The sequence below is a fragment of the Rhinopithecus bieti genome, unplaced genomic scaffold (genome assembly GCF_001698545.2).
Source record: "Rhinopithecus bieti isolate Rb0 unplaced genomic scaffold, ASM169854v2 scaffold_4911, whole genome shotgun sequence".
Taxonomy (NCBI): Eukaryota; Metazoa; Chordata; class Mammalia; order Primates; family Cercopithecidae; genus Rhinopithecus; species Rhinopithecus bieti.
Window position 1 is genome coordinate 1 of NW_016804526.1, and position 19,445 is coordinate 19,445.

Genomic DNA, 19,445 nt, shown 5'->3' on the forward strand with positions numbered 1-19,445 from the left:
CAAAGCAGGACGGTCCTTCTCTGCAAACAGAAAGGACAAAGGAGCCAGCTGTAAACATGGGCTCTGGGAACTGGTCAATGTTTACTGATCTTGGGAGTCAAGGAAAGGTCAGAGAAGCAACACATGCCCCATGACTTGGTAACATTCCACAAACGGCTGTATAAAATAAAGCAGAGTGTGCCGTTCGGCGCGGCCACCATGTATGTCTTGTCCTGTGTTGTCTTGTGTGTTCATTCCTTTGTTTAGGAAACACGCGGACCCCAACAACAGGTGTGTGCCATCACGCCTGGCTAATTTTTGTATTTTTAGTAAAGATGGCGGTTTCATCCTATTGGCCAGGCTGGTCTCAAACTCCTGACCTCAAGTGATCTGCCCACCTCAGCCTACCAAAGTGCTGGGATTACAGGTGTGAGCCACTGCACCCAGCCCACTAACACTATTGATCCACTTTGTAGGTTGATTAGAATGAGAGAAAGAAAATCTACAAGATAGAACTGTTATAGGAAAGAGACTTAAGTACCAACAACAACAACAACAGCAAAATGGAACTACCATTATTTGTCAACATAAAGACTTCCCTTCTAACACATTGGGGTAGAGGCTTATAAGGAATGCTCAATTATAGAAAAAAAAACCTTACACTTTCTTTGTAAGATGTGTAAATTTTCCATCATCTCACTTACCACAAAGGAAGCCAGCCTGAAGACAAAGGGCAGAGTGAAGAGAATTAAAGAAAAATTGAACGAGGGTCCTGCCCAATCAAACTTGCATGAAACCTGCTGAACCTCTGCATCAATGAGCCAATCAGCTAGAATTACAGGTGCCCACCACCACACCCGGCTAATTTTTGTATTTTTAGTAGAAATGGGGTTTCACCATGTTGTCAAGGCTGGTCTCGAACTCATGACCTCAAGTGACCCATAAACCTCAGCCTCCCAAAGTGCTGGGATTACAGGTATGAGCCACCATGCCCAGCCCAGAATGTATATTTTAACAAGATTCCCAGTTGATCCACATGCACATTAAGGTTTGAGAAATACCATTGTATTAGGCTGTTCTTGCATTGCTATAAAGAAATACCCGAGACTGGGTAATTTATGGGAAAATAAGTTTACTTGTCTCATGGTTCTACAGGATGTATAGGAAGCATAGCACCAATATCTGCTTCTGGCGGGGGCCTCAGGAAACTTTTACTCATGGCAGAAGGCAAAGTGGGAGTGCGTAAGTCACATGGCAAAAGCAGGAACACAGGCATGGGGGAGGTGACACACTTTTTTTTTTGAGAGAGTCTTGCTTTGTCACACAGGCTGCAGTGCAGTGGCATGATCTCAGCTCATTCCAGCCTCTGCCTCCCAGATTCAAACGATTCTCATACCTTAGCCTCCCAAGGTGCCATAGACTTTTAAACAACCAGATCTCATGAGAACTCATTGACTATCATGAGGACAGCACCAAGGAATTGTGCTAAACCATTCACAAGAAATCCACCCTCATGATCCAATCACTTCCCACCAGGCCCCACATCCAACACTGGGAATTACAATTCAACATGAGATTTAGGTAGGAACAAATATCCAGACTATACGTACTGTTTTCTTTGGGTTTGTACAGCATGTTCTTTATTCATTGCTAGTAAAATACTCATCTGTCTCCCACTAAACCTGTGATATTCTTGAAAGCAGGAAATCTGTATTATTACTTTTTGTATTCTGACCACCACGAGTTGTCCACCAAAACCATTTTCTCAGTCTTTCCAGGTACACTGCTAATCTACATTTCCCAGGCTTCCTTGCAGTTAGGTGTGATCATGTGACTAAGTTATCTCCAGTGGAATGTAAGCAGAAATATTGTGTACTATTTCTGGGCCCAGGTCTTAAAGACTGTGGGCAAGCTCACTGTTTTTTCCTTTCTCTTTGACTGGAATCTTAGTTTACAGGGTCTCAGTTGCACTAGCTACATTTCACATGCTCAGTAGCACTTTTGGCTAATGGTTACCATATTAGAGCAGACAGAACATTTTCATCATTACAGAAATTTATATTGGATAGGAGCACTCTAGGGAGAATATCTACAATCTGTCAGATACCCCAGAATCATTACAATAAATCACCTCTGTTACTTAGGCTAATCAGATTCGATTTTACTATATGCTTTCAAAAGGAATGTAGTTATTGTATATGTGGTACTATAACTATACCTACTAAACACTAAATCTGACGGGGCAATTCTCAGGCTTATTTCTATTTGACCTCTATCAGTTTTTTTTACCTGGTCAACCATTCTCCTGGATCTCTTCTACCCCTGACACTCTCTCATAAGAATTGGTATGCTGGCGGGCCGCAGTGGCTCACACCTGTAATCCCAGCACTTTGGGAGACCAAGGCGGGTGAATCACGATGTCAGGAGTTCAAGACCAGCCTGGCCAACATAGTGAAACCCCGTCTCTACTAAAAATACAAAAATTAGCCGGGCGTGGTGGTGGGCTCCTATAATCCTTGCTATTTGGGAGGCTGAGGCGGGAGAATCACTTGAACCCAGGAGGCAGAGGTTGCAGTGAGCAGAGATTGTGCAACTGCACTCCACCCTGGGCAACAATGTGAGACTGTCGCAAAAAAAAAAAGAAAAAAAGATTTGGTATCATCCATAAAATCTCTTACCAATATATGCTAAAGAGAGATGACTCTTAAAAAGTGCAGAGCAGCATGAAGGGGAGACTGATGCTTATTTTACACATTCTGTGTTCCCAAGCCTCCCATCGAGCTTCTGAACCATGCATCTAAATTGTTCACTAGATAGGTCCAGAGGTATCACAAAATGGATGTGCTTCAAAATGAAACTATTCCTCATTCAAAACTTAGCTTAGTTTTGAACCTTCCCATCGCCCAGATAGAGAAAATGGACCTGCACATACTGTGATCATGGTATTTATGACTGCACTGTAACTTGTGTGCATGACTCTCTTTTGGATAGGGACAACATTGTCTTCCCCTCTTTATATCTAGTATAGTGTCTGACACACATAAGTGCTCAATGATTTTTATTTTAGCAAATCGTAGTCATCTCCATACATTATTTTTTACAGCAAACATTGCCAGATACATTTCCATACGTTTTTAAATAGAGGAGGAGGAAGTGGAGGGATAAAAAGGAAAATAAATAAATAAATAAATAAATAAATAAATAAATAAGTTGATTGTGAGCAATCAACTCCAGAATCACACCAATACTTCTAGGTCTAATGGCCACACAGCAAAATCAGCCTCAGTTATCCCATTGTTTTCGTATCTTAAGACCTAAAAATGAGAACACAGATTTGTGGGAATAGGTTAGGATTTCTCAGTTTCCAAATTTTTCTGTGTGAGACTTTTATGCTAACTCTAGCACGGCTTATGTAAAATGTTCGTGATTTGGGGGTGGATCTAAACCATCTCAGATCTATAACCTCTGAGATAAGCGGGGCTGAGCTGCCAGAATGTCAGCTGCCACTTATCCCACCCAGAAACACAGGGGTAATTGTGGTTCTGATGCAGCCAGGAGTCCTCCTATCCTGTAACGCTTATTAGCTAAAATAAACCAACCTAGGAGCTAGCTATCCAATGCAGAGGGCAGGGCCATTTTCTGTGCAGAACATACTTGGCCTAGTCAAGGGTGACAAGGTCCTGCCTTCAAAAACAGGCCAGTCACAGAAAAGAGTGATGATGGGCGCAGGTGGAGGAGGACAGTAGACCACTGCCTGAGGCCTTCACATTTAAGCTACACAAAAATGCTTTTCCAGGTGAGCAGAGCTCTCGGGCTGCCAGCTTGTGACCCCAAATCCTGTCAATCACGAGAACAGGGGTGAAGGAGGTGAAAACAGGGCGGAAAATAAGTCCTTAGGGCGGTGAGTTCGGAAAATGCTTTCTTCAGTATTCCAAGGTGCCCACGTGAACTGGGGAGGGCAGGAGCAAAACCTCCTTACTTTCGGGTCTGTGCAGCGTCCCCGCTAGGAAGGGGCAGCCCTTGAGTTCCGTGTTGGTCGGTTATTAAGCGACTCCCCCGCGAAGCCCCGCCCAATGCCTGTGAGCTCAAACGAGGAGCGTCCGAGGAACGCGTAAGAGAAGTGAACTGAGGGGGCCGGGCGGCCGCTGAGGAGGGGAGTGCGCGGCAGCAGGGGCCAGGAGCGCGGAGGCGGGCGCGGCTGCCAGCTTAGAGGGCCTGGGCGGGGGCCTGAGAGCAGGGCTGGAGGGGCGGAGGACGGAGGAGGCCCGCCAGCGTTCCCGGCCGGCTCCGAGCAGGCGCCGTGGCAGCGTCCGCGCCTCCTGCCCGCCCTCCGCCGTCGCCAGGACGCAGGCCCGCGTCGGGGAAGGCAGTAGGGCCCGCAGCCGTCTGCCTGGCGTCTCCACGCCGCTCAGTCTGCCTTGTCGCGCCTTCCCGCGTCGGACCGGCCGGGCCCTGCCCCTGGCGGAGGTAACTGCCCGCGGATTCCTTACCCCGCGACCCTGGCCTCCTCTTAGGCTCCCCGGACCCGGGCGTCCTTGGTATCCCCTCATCCACCCTTCTGTCGGGCAGGTCCGCGACCTCCCTCCCGGGCCGTCTCCAGCCGCACCGGCCCTGGTACATCCCCACTACCCAGTCGGGGCCCGTCCTCGCTCTGGGCCTACCCCAGCCTCCCGGCGTCGCTTGCTGACGGAGCGCGGGAGCCCCAAGGGGGCGGGGTCGCCCGGCCGGCGTGGGTGGTGCCAGGCTTGGGCCATACCTCGGCCCCGGACCCCAGCCCCCCAGCCTCTTGTGCAGGATCCGGAGGAATAGAATGTCAATTTTCCTCACTGTTAGCAACTTTAAGATTGACTAATGGGGCTGGGTGCTTTGGCTCACTCCTGTAATCCCAGCACTTTGGGAGGCCGAGGCGGGCGGATCACAAGGTCAGGAGATCCAGACCATCCTGGCTAACAGGGTGAAACCCCGTCTCTACTAAAAATACAAAAAATTATCCGGGCGTGGTGGCGAGCGCCTGTAGTCTCATCTACTTGGGAGGCTGAGGCAGGAGAGAGAATGGCGTGAACCCAGGAATTGGAGCTTGCAGGACCAGATGGTGCCGTGCACTCCACCGGCGAGAGAGCAAGACTCCGTCTCAAAAAAAAAAAAAAAAAAAAAAAAGAAGATTGACTAATGGATTTGGGGTATGTCAGTGCATAAAGTTCCCAGTCTTTTTTCACTCAATAATTTTAGCAGCACTGATACTATTGAGTGGATTTGTTATTTCATTAGGAGCTGCAAATGATGCTTTTCTAATGCCGGTGTTCCTCTTGCATTTGGTTAACCCTTTTGAAAGAATTTATTTTATTTGTAATTGTATTTATTTATTTTTGAGCCGAAGTCTTCGCTATGTTGCCCACGCTGGAGTGCAGTGGCTCTCACAGGCACAATCACAGCTCACTGAAGCCTGGAACTCTCCTGTCCTCAAGCGATCTTCCCATCTCGGCCTTCGTGCTGGCTGATAGCTAGCATCTTGATAGATCTTTGTGTGCTGTCTCAGAGTAGTTTTTCTTTTAAAGCTATTTTATTAAAAAACAAACAAAAAAACCCCATCTATTTTGGCCGAGCACAGTGGATCATGCCTGTAATCCCAGCACTTTGGGAGGCTGAATCGGGTGCATCACCCAAGGTCAGGGGTTCGAGACCAGCCTGGCCAACATGGTGAAACCCCGTTTCTACTAAAAATACAAAAAAATTAGCCTGGTGTGGTGCTGTATGCCTGTAATCCCAGCAACTCGGGAGGCTGAGGCAAGAGAATCACTTGAACCCGGGAGGCGGACGTTGCAGTGAGCCGAGATTGCGCCACAGCACTCCAGCCTGGGCGACGAGCAAAACTCCAACTCAGAAATAAAGTATAAATCAAAACTTTATGAAAAATTTTCAGTTAAGATCTTCAGTGGTCCATACGCAGTAGATTATGCCTGTTATCCCAGCACTTTGGGAGGCCAGAGTGGGTGGATCACTTGAGGTCAGGAGTTCGAAACCAGCCTGGTCAACATGGTGAAACCCCATCTCTACTTAAAAAAAAAAAAAATTACAAAAATTAGCCAGACGTGGCCGGGCGTGGTGGCTCACGCCTATAATCCCAGCACTTTGGGAGGCCGAGACGGGTGGATCACGAGGTCAGGAGATGAAGACCATCCTGGCTAACACGGTGAAACCCCCTCTCTACTAAAAATACAAAAAATTAGCCGGGCGTAATGGCGGGCGCCGGTAGTCCCACCTACTCCGTAGGCTGAGGCAGGAGAATGGCGTGAACCCGGGAGGCGGAGCTTGCAGTGAGCCGAGATAGCGTCACTGCACTTTAGCCTGGGCGACAGAGCGAAACTCCGTCTCAAACAAACAAACAAAAAAATTAGCCAGGAGTGGTGGCACACGCTTGTAGTCTCAGCTACTCGGGAGGCTAATGCAGGAGCATCACTTGAACCCGGGAGGTGGAGGTTGCAAGTGAGCTGAGATCGCACCACTGCACTCCAGCTGGGGCAACAGAGCGAAACTGTCTCAAAACAAAAAAACCAAAAAAACAAAAACAAAAACCCAGTGAATATTATGGGTCATTTATGATTATTACTATTATTGTTTACAGAATCTTGGGACTGTTTTACTTAATTGGTCATTGATATCTTAACAAACATGGAGATAAGATTAGAAATTTTGACATCAACAAGTATTAAGCAGAAAAAACCATGGCCACGTGTCTCCTGGTTGGGAAAGGTAGGTTTTTCTTTATTCAAGCAGTACCAGTTTTATATATGTTGCATGTGTGTTTTGCCTGTAATATAGGAGTGTTCTATGATCTTAAGTAAATAAAACATCATTTACTGGAGGAGGATCTGCAGGAGGATCACCTACCTGCACACTGAACAGGGTTTTGTGTGTGTTTTGTCTTTATAATAATGAGCAAATTAGCTTTTCCAGAATGTTAAGTGGTTTTAGAAGATTTTTACTTCAACTTTCTTATTCATATTATGTTTAAGTCAAGTTTAAGTTTGAGATGGCATCATATATCAAAATGGAAAATTTAATGTCCTGAGCTTTCCTTTACCGGAACAATTAGTGGAGTGTTTCCTCCTATTGTGGTTTTCATGATTGTGCTATGAAGTGTTCTTGGAACTAGGATGGAAGAAATGGGCCACAGTACGTTAGTAATCCAGGAATGCCATTCATAATATGTGGCATAGATTCCCCACTTAGGGAAAGTAGGCAACCCTACTGTATTTGTAATGATCATTGAAATTAAGTGTTACATTTCCTCTGAGAAACTATACCACTAACTCCCCTAGAACAGGAGTTCTCAAACTTTACAATGTATCAGAATTATCTGGAGAGCTGGTTAAAACACAGATTGCTGGGCCCCACTCCCAAAGTTTTCAGTTAATTAGGTCTGCAGTAGGGTTGGATATTTTGTATTTTGTATTTTTCTTTTTTTTTTTTTGAGATGGAGTCTGGCTTTGCTGCCCAGGCTGGAGTGCAATGGCACCTTCTTGCCTCACTGCAACTTCAGCCTCCCAGGTTTAAGTGATTGGCCTGCCTCAGCCTCCCGCGTAGCGGGATTACAGACGTGTGCCACCATGCCCAGCTAATTTTTGTATTTTTAGTAGAGATGGGATTTCACCATGTTGGTCAGGCTGGTCTTGAACTCCTCACTTCTGAGGTGTTGCTGATGCTGCTGGCTCAGTTATGCTTTGAAAATCACTGCCTTAGAATATATGAAAACAGTTAATTCAAAACAGCCTACTTTTTCTAGATATTAAAAGATGAGCAGAGTCATGGATTTATGAATTTCAGAAGCTATATCTATTTATCTAGTTTTAAATCTTAAGTACTCTCTTCCAAATAACTTGCTCATACTACTGTTTTTTTTTTTTCGGGTTGTTGTTTTTTGTTTTTTGTTTTTTTTTTTTTTTTTTTTGAGGCACGAGTCCTCTGCTCTGTCGCCCAGGCTGGAGGTACAGTGGTCAATCTTGGCTCACCTACAAGCTCTGCCTCCTGGGTTCCGCCATTCTCCTGCCTCAGCCTCCTGAGTAAGCTGCACGTACAGGTTGCCCGCACCCCACGCCCGGCTACAATTTTTTTGTATTGCTTTTAGTGGAGATGGGGTTTCACCGTGTTAGCCCAGGATGGTCCTGGATCCTCCTGACCTCATGATCCACCTGCCTCAGACTTCCAAAGTGCTGGGATTACAGGCTTGAGCAACCACGCCCGCCCATACTGCTGTTAAAATTGATGAAGAGTCGGGTGCAGTGTTAATGCACCTGTGGTCCAGCTACACAGGAGGTAAAGGCAAGAGGATGCTTAGCCCAGGAGTTCTGGGCTGCATGTGCCATACCGACTTAGGTTGTCCTGCCGCTAAATTCCGTATCAATATGCAGGACCTCCCGGGATCAAGGGGCTGGGGTAACCACCAGGTTGCCTAAGAAGGTGACTGGTCCAGATCAGAAATGGACCAGGTCAAAACTCTCCTCTGCTTATTAGTAATGGGATATGCCTGAAATATCTTGCTGCACTCCAGGCTGGGCAAAAACAACAAAAAAGATTAAAAAATAGATAAGCCAGTTTTGGCTGGCAGAATTAGAAGACACTCCTAAAATTTTAAACTTCAAAGAAATTTGAAATACAACTATTAGTTTCCACCTTGCCTATTAATTCTAAATGATAGTATTAAACAGAATTCCAAAATGTTCAGGTTTACTAATAAGCGTATTAGCCTGGATGTTAATTTTATGAATTTGTGGTCAAATGGATAATCTTTCTTAAATGTTGCTTTGGGTTTCTGGATAACATTTTATTTAGGCAGTAAGTTGAATTACATCTATCGGAACACCTCATTGACGTCCTTCACCATGTTTCTTCTCTTAGGAAAAAGAAGCTGTTTTTCTTTTGCGATGATACGAATTCATAAATGAAATAATTTGCTATCAGGAAAGATAAAGAAGAAAATTCTCAGTCTGCAGCCTTTCTTGAAGAATGTTCTTGTCCTAACAAATCCAGTAATGGGTTAAGTAGCACTGATTATTTTCAAATGACTAAAACTGATATTGTTCTGCACATACTGTAGGGTGATGTAACAGAAAATATTAGATTATAAGTATTCGCATTTCATTTTGGAAACAGATGCCTGGCTGGCTGGGGTACTAACTAAGGAGAGCTTTTCCTTTGGGAACAAAGATCAAGATTGTTTGAAAACTATGACCCAATAACTGAAAGCCTAAGGAAATGATCAAAGCTATAGTCGGTGGAAATTTTTTTATTTGTTTAAATTCATTTAACTAGGAAAAATAGGAGACATCATGAAACATTTTTCTGTTATTGTCCTTTGAAAATGTGGTTTCTGTATACTGTGCATTATGTGTATCTGTATGTATATACTTTTCCATGTATGTGTATATATATGTATTTTTGGTCGTGTTTATATATCTGATTACTGAAGATTCAACTTGAAGAAGAAAACTTGCTGGCATGCCCTAATAATTTTCTGTGATAATAATAGTTCTTTTTTTTTTTTTTTTTTTTTTTCGTTTTTTTTTTTTTGAGACGGAGTCTCACTCTGTTGCCCAGCGCTGGAGGTGCAGTGGCGGGATCGGCTCACTGCAAGCTCTGCCCTCCCGGGTTTACGCCGTTCTCGCTGCCCAGCCTCTCGAGTAGCTTGGGACTACAGGCCGCCCGCCATCTCGCCCGGCTAGTTTTTTTGTATTTTTTAGTAGAGACCGGGTTTCACCCCGTGTAGACCAGGATGGTCTCGATCTCCTGACCCGTGATCCCACCCGTCTCCTCCCAAAGTGCTGGGATTTACAGGCTTGAGCCACGCGCCGGCCAATATAGGTTTCTAATACCACATAAGTACTTGATAAACATTGCTATTTTTTGTACCTTTTTCTTTTTTAGAGCAGGATCTTGTTCTGTCACATTAGGCTGAAAGTATAGTGCATGATCATAGCTCGCAGCTTTGACCTGTTTGGGCTCGGCGGATCGTCTCCTTAGCCTCCCAATGTGCTGGGATTATACAGGCCATGAGCTGCTGTGCCTGGGTTGTATTTTTAATTTTTTGCTAGTGTCTTAGTTTTGCCATCCTGAATGGTAACCTTAATTTAGTTTTTTATTGTAAGAATACATAAATTATGTACTTTCTTGGCGGGGAATTTGACTCCTCAGAGGTTTAATTACCGTTTTTTGTTATTTTTTTTTTTAGCAACTCTTTGAGACCTTATTGTATGTATCCTGGAAATGGGAAAAGAATTCTGCTCATCAACCTTTCTGGATGCAATATTTCTTTGGAATATTTGGAATTAAAGAGTATCTTATCTTCTAAGAGCCTTTCATCTGGTGGGTCGGTGGTCCCCAGGTCATACTGAAAGAAGTAAGTTCCCTTGCCTTCCATTGAATAAAAATAAAGAAGGCTGTAGTGAATGCCTGTTTTTATAAAAAATGAGGTAAATCAGTCTCCAGACTCTTATCTGTGAAGCCAGATCAGCAGAGTGCATAATGGTATAACTGTATTTTTTAGTCACCATCAAATTTTCGTACAGTATTGTGCAATCTTATATGGAAAAGATATTTTTATATTCTTGGTCGCACATCTTTAAAAAAGTGTTTATTAAACAGGTAAGTTTTTAACTTAGAACCTCCTTTTCTCCTCTTCCTTCGATTTAAAGATATAGCTGTTATGCCAGCGGCGCGTTGGCTCATACCTGTAATCCCAGCTACTCGGGAGGCTGAGGCAGGAGAATCTGCTTGAGCCCCAGGAGGCGTGGAGGTTGCAAGTGAGCCGAGATCATGCATTACACTCCAGCCTGGGCAACAAGAGTTGGGAAACTCTGTCCTCAAAAAAAAAAAAAAAAACTATATAATATATATATATATATATGCTTGGTAAATTAACAAGCTAGAATTGATACTAAATATGCCATTTAATTGGGAAATAAAAGATTCATGAACTTAAAAGCCAAAACACATTTAAAATAGCTGCTTGGTATTCTTTGTATGTATGGATCAGCATTTTATTATCCAAACCACTATTGTTAGAAATTGCATTTTAAAGTTTTATTGTCCCCCCTCCCCATTCTCAGGGTGGTGCGCTAATTTAAATAGTATAAAAGTATAAAAAGAGAAAAATAAATACATAAGAATAGTTTCAGTTATAGTCACAATAAATGTCAATATTTCCTTAAGAGCGTAAACTACAACCTGATATTTGAGACCTGCCTCTGGCTCAGAAAAAAATTACTTAGTCTTTAGCTTAATGTTAAGAATTAAAAATATAAGCAAGATCTCAATATTTTTTACTGGTTTATGACGAGGAATATATAGATATATGTTTAGTATCTTGATTTATTTTCACATTAATTTTATACTGAAGTATCTTAAATTTATCTACAGTTATTTGGAGACTGCTGCCTGTGTTCATTTGCTTTTTATTCTGGGGAATGCCTGAAGTTAACATTTCTAGCAATTCGGTGGCATGAGAATGTATTTACATCTATAAGGTGAGGTAAATGTTTTTTTCTTCCTTATTTCCTTACTGATTTTTTTTTTCTTTTAGAGGCAGGGTCTTGCTCTGTCACCCAGACTGGGGAGGCAGTGGCACAATCATAGCTCAGCCTCCTGAGTACCTGTGTCTACAGGTGTGTGCCACCATGCCTGGCTAATTTTTTTTTTTTTTTTTTAACGGACAAGGTCTTGCAATCCTGGACTCAAGCAATCCTCCTGCCTTGGCCTCCCAAAATGCTGGGATTACAGGCATGAGCCATCATACCTGGCCCCATGTTTTCTATCCCTTTTTAAACAATATTATCTTTTGATCCATATACATGTAATAAAATTTGTAAATGTTATTGTGAGTTTTGATTTCTGAGGCTTTGCAAATCATTTCTTCCTCTCTTACTTCTAAATGTTTAATCCAGAAAGTTTATCTTGTTTTTGTCTTGTTTCTCTTCTTTGAGAACTTGTAAAAGATAAGACAAGCTATGGTTTTACTTGTCTAAGACTATAAGAGTAACTATTTTGGAAAAGAATTCAATTGAAATTTAAAAGAGGCGTAACTAGTTTAATTTGCTATTATACCTTTTAAATGCTTAAGTGTTATTTTATTTAAAAATAGTTTTATTCTGAAAAGCCTAATAAAATAGAAAATATGCTTTTTTTTTTTTTTTTTTTGAGATGGAGTCTCACTCTGTCGCCCAGGCTGGAGTACAATGGTGCGATCTCGGCTCACTGTAACCTCCGCCTCTCGGGTTCAAGCGATTCTCCTGCCTTAGCCTCCCAAGTAGCTGGGACTACAGGTGCCCACCACTATATCCCGCTAACTTTTTGTATTTTTAGTAGGGACAGGGTTTCACCATGTTGGTTAGGCTGGTCTTGAACTCCTGACCTTGTGATCCACCTGCCTTGGCCTCCCAAAGTGCTGGGATTACAGGCGTGAGCCACGTCACCTGGCTGAAAATATGCATTATTTTCTTACAATGCCTAAGTAAGATTGAGTAAAACGGTGTGATGTTTATTTTATTTTCTGTTTGTTTTATTTTATATTTTACATTAAGATATAACTTACGTGAAGTAAAATGAACAAATCTTGGCTGAATGTGGTGGCGGGTGCCTGTAATTGTAGCACTCTGGGAGGCTGAGGCAGGAGGATCGCTTGAGCCCAGGAGTTCAAGACCAGCCTGGACAACATAGCAAAATCCTATCTCTACAAAAAATATAAAAAAAATTAGCTGAGCATAGTGGCGCATACCTATAGTCCCAGCTGCTTGGTAGGCTGAGGTGGGAGGATCACTGGAGCCCGGGAGGTCCAGGTTGCCGTGAGTTGAAATCGTGCCACTGCACTCCAGCCTGGGTGACAGAGTGAGACCCTGTCTGGAAAATAAATAAATAAATAAAATAAGATGAACAAATCTTAAGTGTACAACTAGATAGACTTAGAAATATATACACCTATTTGAAATATAAATATATATATCACTTGGATCAATTGTAGAACATTGATACTATCCCAGAAGTTTCCCTTTTCTGTCTGTCTGTCTGTCTATCTATCTATCTATCTATCTATCTATCTATCTATCTGTCTATCTATTTTTGAAACAGAGTCTTTTTGCTCTGTCTCCTTGGTTGGAGTGTGGTGGTGCAATGTTGGCTCACTGCAACTTCTGCCTCCCAGGTTCAAGCAATTCTCCTGTCTCAGCCTCCTGAGTAGCTAGGATGATGGGCATGCACCACCACGCCCAGCTAATTTTTTGTATTTTTGTTTCTGTTTTTTTTGTTTATTTGTTTTTTTGAGGCAGAGTCTTGCTCTGTCACCCAGACTGGAGTGCAGTGGTGTGATCTCAGCTCACTACAACTTCTGCCCTCTAGGTTCAAGCAATTCTCCTGCCTCAGCCTGCGGAGTAATGGGGACTACAGGCTCACACTACCATGCCCAACTAATTTTTGTATTTTTAGTAAAGACATGGTTTCACCTTGTTGGCCAGGCTGGTCTCAAACTCCTGACCTCAAATGATCTGCCCGACTTGGCCTCCCAAAGTGCTGGGATTACAGGCATTAGCCACCATGCCTGGCCTTCTCTACTTTTTTTTTTTTTATTTTATTATTTTTTTTAGACAGAGTCTTGCTGTGTTGCCCAGGCTGGAGTGCAGTGGCGCAATCTTGCCTCAGTGCAACCTCTGCCTCCCAGGTTCAAGTGATTCTTCTGCCTCAGCCTCCCAAGTGGCTGAGACTATAGGTGTGCACCCCCATGCCTGGCTAATTTTTATGTTTTTAGTAGATATGGGGTTTCACCATATTGGCCAGGCTGGTCTCGAACTCCTGACCTACTTTTAAATTCCTGTAAAATGTTTGGTATTATGTTGAAATATGTTTATCCAAACTTTTAGTGGAAGCAGGTATAATATATTTGGGGATGCATATAAAAACATGGCTCTACTAACAGAACTCTGATATTCAATTTATTTAGCTAATCTGCAGCTGTTCTTTTGTGCACAGACTTCTGAAAGATCTCTGATATAGTTTGGATGTTCATCCCCTCCAAATCTCATGTTGAAAATAATCCTTAATGTTGCAATGTTGGAGGTGGGGCCTGGTGGGAGATGTTGGGGTCAAGGGGGCAGATCCCTTATGAATGGCTTGGTGTTCTGCTTAACAGTAATGAGTTCTTGCTCTGAGTTCACTGGAGATCTGGTTGTTTAAAAGAGCCTGGAATCTCCTCCTTCTTTCCCGTACTCCCTCTCTTGGGAAAATGCTTCTCCCTCTTTCCTTTCTGCCATGGTTATAAGCTTCCTGAAGCCCTCACAAGAATCCGAGGAGATGCCTAAGCCATGTTTGCACAGTTTGGAGAACCGTGAGCCCGAATAAACCCATTTTCTTTCTTTGTTTCTTTTTTTTTTTTTTTTGATATGGAGTCTCACTCTGTCGCCCAGGCTGGAGTGCAGTGGCACGATCTTGGCTCACTGCAACCTCCACTTCCCAGGTTCAAGCAGTTCTCCTGCCTCAGCCTCCTGAATAGCTTGGATTACAGGTGCATGCCACCATGCCCAGCTAATTTTGTGTTTTTAGCAGAGGCAGGGTTTCACCATGTTGGCCAGGCTGGTCTCAGACTCCTGGCTTCAAGTGATCCACCTGTCTCCACCACCCAAAGTGCTGGGATTACAGTTGTGAGCTACCGCGCCCAGCCAACCCCTTTTCTTTGTAAATTACTCAGTCTCAGGCATTCCTTTACAGCAACACAATGGATTAACATAGTCTCTAAAATATTCCCTAAGTACATGTGCACATGTAGGAATTTGGATGGATCCTTTAATTTTTGTAATGAACTATATATAAATTTAAAAGTTACTATACATTTTGTTTTCAATTATTTCATTTTTTTTTAGATCATTGCCATACCATGTTCATTGGGCTCAACAAGACTGTCATCTCTGCAGTCTAATTCCTAAATGTGAATCAGTAAAGTCAAGAGGAGCTCTAATTTCTGCCTTTTCAAGAGATGGCCTTACCCTGGCAGTAACTCTTAATCAGAAAGACCCCAAGGTCAGTAAATATCTGTCTTAGAAAGTAATCTATAAAAGAAGGAGTTTATTCGAGTTTTGAGATTTTTCTTTTTCTAAATACTCCTTTATAGCCTTTTTTTTAAAGACAGAGTCTCCATCTGTTGCCTAGGCGGGAGTACAGTGGTGTGATCATGGCTTGCTGCAGCCTCGACCTCCCAGGCTGAAGTGATCCTCTCACCTTAGCCTTCCAAGTAGCTGGGGCCACAGGCTTATACCACCATGGCTGGCTAATTTTTGTATTTTTTTGGTAGAGATGAGGTTTTGCCATATTGCCCAGGCTGGTCTTGAATTCCTGAGCTCGAGCAATTCTCCCACCTCAGCCTCCCAAACTGCTGGGATTACAGGTGTGAGCCAGTGTGCCCAGCCTACTTTATATTCTTTAAGTTGGTGGTGTTTAATCCAACTTAACATTGTGGATTGGTAAAGTTCTTTAAATTAGATGCTGTAACTTTCAAAACTTGGCTTTCAGAAATGAAAAAAGAATAAGGGAAAAAGAGGAAAAAAGAGCACTGTGGTAACTAATGTTCTTAAGGTGGAACATAAAAGAGCAAAGGCTACCACGGGTCAATATTGCCTTGCCAGTTGAGAAATTCTCCCTAGATAGTTTATTAATATAGTAATAGATCTCTATGTCGCCAGAATTATAAGTGATGGTTACAGTAAAATAATTTTAATAGTTTTCTTGTCTTTTTTTTCCTTTCTAGGCAACTCAGGTATTATTTATAAACACACTGAATTTTGTTACTCTCTGTGGTAGTCTTAAAGGATGTAGTAGCAAGAGTCGCGTGGTTCCAGCTGCACTTATTAGGTAAGAACTCTTTTGTCTGTCTTTTTTTTCTTTTAAAAGAGATGGGTCTCTGTCAGGTGTGATAGCTCACTCCTTTAATTCTAGCACTTTGGGAAACCAAGGTGGGAGGATCACTTGAGCTCAGGGGTTTGAGACCAGCTTGGGCAACATAATGAGACCTCGCCTCTACTGAAAAATAGAAAGAAATTAGCCGAGCATGGTAGTGGACACCTGTAGTCCCAGCTACTTGGGAGGCTGAGATAGAGGGTGTCACCTGAGCCTGGGTGATAGAGGCTGCAGTGAACTATGATCTCACCACTGCACTCCGGTCTGAGTCTGAGCAACAGAGCAAGACCCTATCTCAAAGAAAAAAAAAAAGACTGGGCACAGTAGCTCATGCCTGTAATCATAGCACTTTGGGAGGCCGAGGCTGGGCGTGGTGGCTCATACCTGTAATCACAACACTTTGGGAGGCTGAGGTGGGTGGATCACCTGAGGTCAGGAGTTCAAGACCAGCCTGGCCAAAATGGTGAAACCCCATCTCTACTAAAAAAAATACAAAAAAAAATTAGCCAGGTGTGGGGGCATGCACCTGTAGTCCCAGCTACTTGGGAGGCTGAGGCACGAGAATGGCTTGAACCCAGGAGGCGGAGATTGCAGTGAGCTGAGATTGCACTACTGCTCTCCAGCCTGGATGACAGAGGGAGACTGTCTCAAAAAAAAAAGAAGAAAAAAAGAAAAAAAAGATGGGGTCTTACTTATTGCCCAAGCTGGAGTGTAGTGGTGTGATCATAGCTCGCTGCAGCATTGAATTCCTGGGCTCAGGCAGTCCTTTCTTCCTCAGCCTTCTGAGTAGCTGGGACTACAGGTGTGTGTCATTGTATGTGGCTAACTTTTTAAAGTTTTTTGTAGAGACAGGGTCTTGCTATGTTGACCATGCTGGTCTTGAGCTCCTGGCCTTAAGTGATCCTCCCACCTTGGCCTGCTAAAGTGCTGGGATTACAGGCCTGAGCCATCATGCCCAGCCTAAAAGTTGCTTTATATAAGGAATGCCTTAAATACTTTAAGGAAGGGTCTGGTGGGGTAGTAGATAACATACTTTCTTTTCTCTTTCATTTATTTTTGTGTCTTCCTGGGAGAAATTTAATCATGAGTAAGTAGAGAAATGTTGGGATGAATTGGAGAGGCTGAAATGAAAAAGGCTTGTTTGGAAAGACCATTATTTAATCAGGGAGCCTGGGGGGGTTTATAGTCTTTAAAAATTAAAAAAATTTTTTAAAAATTTATTTAATGGGTACAGGTGCGTATTTCTTTTCTTTTCTTTTTTTTTTTGAGATGGAGTCTCGCTCTGTCACCCAGGCTGTAGTGCAGTGGCATGATCTTGGCTCACTGCAAGCTCTGCCTCCTGGGTTCATGCCATTCTCCTGCCTCAGCCTCCCCAGTAGCTGGGACTAAAGGCTCCCGCCACCATGCCCAGATAATTTTTTTGTATTTTTTTAGTAGAGACGGGGTCTCACCGTTTTAGCCAGGATGGTCTTGATCTCTTGACCTTGTGATCCACCTGCCTTGGCCTCTGAAAGTGCTGGGATTATAGGCGTGAGCCACCGCGCCCGGCCTCAGGTGCATATTTCTTACATGTACATGTTGTGTAGTGGTGAGGTCTGGGCTTTTAGTGTTAATAGTGAACATTGTACCCAATAGGTAATTTTTCAACCCTCACTCCCCTCCCGTCATTTGTAGTCTCCAGTGTCTATTATTCTACTCTGTATGTCCATGTGGACCCATTGTTTAGTCCCCACTTATAAGTTATAATATGTAGTATTTGATGCTGGGCGTGGTGGCTCACACCTGTAATCCCACCACTTTGGGAGGCTGAGGTGGCTGGATCACGAGGTCAGGAGATCGAGACCATCCTGGCTAACACGATGAGACCCCATCTCTACTAAAAATCCTCTGTTGTTAGATGGTTTTGTTGATTCCCTATCTTTGCTATTGTGAATAGTAATGTGATAAATATATGAGTGCAAGTACCTTTTTGATACAATGATTTCTTTCCCTTTGGTTATATACCCAGTAGTGGGATTACTGGATTGAATGGTAGTTCGTATTTTGGTTCTTTGAGAAATGTCTGTAGCACAATGATTATACTAATTTACATTCCCACCAATCTTGTTTGTTCCCTTTTCTCGTGTTCCTATGAGAAACATGTTCCCATGTTCCCTTTCCTCTGCATACTTGCCAACATGTTGTTTTTTGACTTTTTAGTAATAGACATTCTGACTGGTATGTTATCTCATTGTGGTTTTAATTTGCATTTCTCTGATGATTAGTGATGTTGAGCATTTTTTCATATGTTTGTTGGCTGGTTGTATGTCTTTTGAGAAATGTCTGTTCATGCCGTTTGCCCAGTTTTTAATGAGGTTGTTTTTTTTTTTTTTTTTTGCTTGTTGAGTTGTCTTAGTTTTTCATAGATCCTAGATATTAGCCCTTTGTCAGATGCATAGTTTGCAAATATTTTCTCCCATTCTGTAGGTTGTCTTTTTACTTCAATTGTGTCTTTTGCTGTGCAGAAGCTTTTTAAGTTAATTAATTCTCATTTGTCTATTTTGTTGTATTTGCGTGTGAGGATGTGGCCTTAAATTCTTTGCCTAGCCCAATGTCCAGAAGGGTTTTCCTAGGTTTTCTTCTAGGATTTTTATAGTTTCAGGCCTTATGTTTAGGTCTTTAATCCATCTTGAGTTAATTTTTGTATATGATGAGAAGTATGGGTCCAGTTTCATTCTTCTGCACATCTATCCAATTTTCCCAGCACTATTTTTATTGAATAGGGTGTCCTTTCCCCAGTGTATATTTTTATCGACTTTGCTGAAGATCAGTTGGTTGTAGGAATGTGGCTTTGTTTCTGGGTTCTGTATTCTGTTACATTTATCTGTGTGCTGTTTTTATACCAGTACCATGCTCTTTTGGCTACTATAGCCTTGCAGTATAGTTTGAAATTAGTAGGCTGGGCATGGTGGCGCACGCCTGTAATCCCAGCACTTTGGGAGGCTGAGGTGGGTGGATTACCTGAGGAGTTGGAGACCCTGACCAACATGGAGAAATCCTGTCTCTACTAACCTGGATTTTGTAAAATTAGCTGGGCGTGGTGGCACATGCCTGTAATCCCAGCTACTCGGGAGGCTGAGGCAAGAGAATCGCTTGAACCCAGGAGGTGGAGGTTGTGGTGAGCCGAGAGATTGCACCATTGTACTCCAGCCTGGGCAACAAGAGTGAAACTCTGTCTCAAAAAAAAAAAAAAAAAAAAAAAAATCCTGGGGGCAGTGGCTCACGCCTATAATCCCAGCACTTTGGGAGGAGAGGTGGGCGGATCATGAGTTCAGGAGTTCAAGACCAGCCTGACCAACATGGTGAAACCCCGTCTCTAGTAAAAATACAAAAATTAGCTGGCGTGGTGGCAGGCGCCTGTAATCCCAGCTACTCAGGAGGCTGAGGCAGGAGAATTGCTTGAACCCAGGAGGCAGAGGTTGCAGTGAGCTGAAATCGCACCACTGCTTTCCAGCCTGGGTGACAGAGCGGGACTCTGTCGCCAAAAAAAAAAAAAAAAA

General features: G+C 43.1%; 1 protein-coding gene across 1 annotated transcript in view; it reads left to right on the plus strand.

Annotated features, from left to right (window-relative positions):
• The first annotated feature begins 4,352 nt into the window (after nucleotides 1-4,352).
• The window catches only part of CPLANE1 (ciliogenesis and planar polarity effector complex subunit 1), a 155,968-nt gene continuing 140,875 nt past the window's right edge, over nucleotides 4,353-19,445 (plus strand). Inside the window, 11 exon segments of the mRNA XM_017868905.1 lie at nucleotides 4,353-4,446; nucleotides 6,602-6,729; nucleotides 8,875-8,920; nucleotides 8,923-9,012; nucleotides 9,130-9,206; nucleotides 9,208-9,246; nucleotides 9,582-9,586; nucleotides 10,205-10,445; nucleotides 11,392-11,498; nucleotides 14,877-15,033; nucleotides 15,758-15,861. Coding sequence (XP_017724394.1) covers nucleotides 6,649-6,729; nucleotides 8,875-8,920; nucleotides 8,923-9,012; nucleotides 9,130-9,206; nucleotides 9,208-9,246; nucleotides 9,582-9,586; nucleotides 10,205-10,445; nucleotides 11,392-11,498; nucleotides 14,877-15,033; nucleotides 15,758-15,861 — 947 coding nt within the window. The 5' untranslated portion in view covers nucleotides 4,353-4,446; nucleotides 6,602-6,648.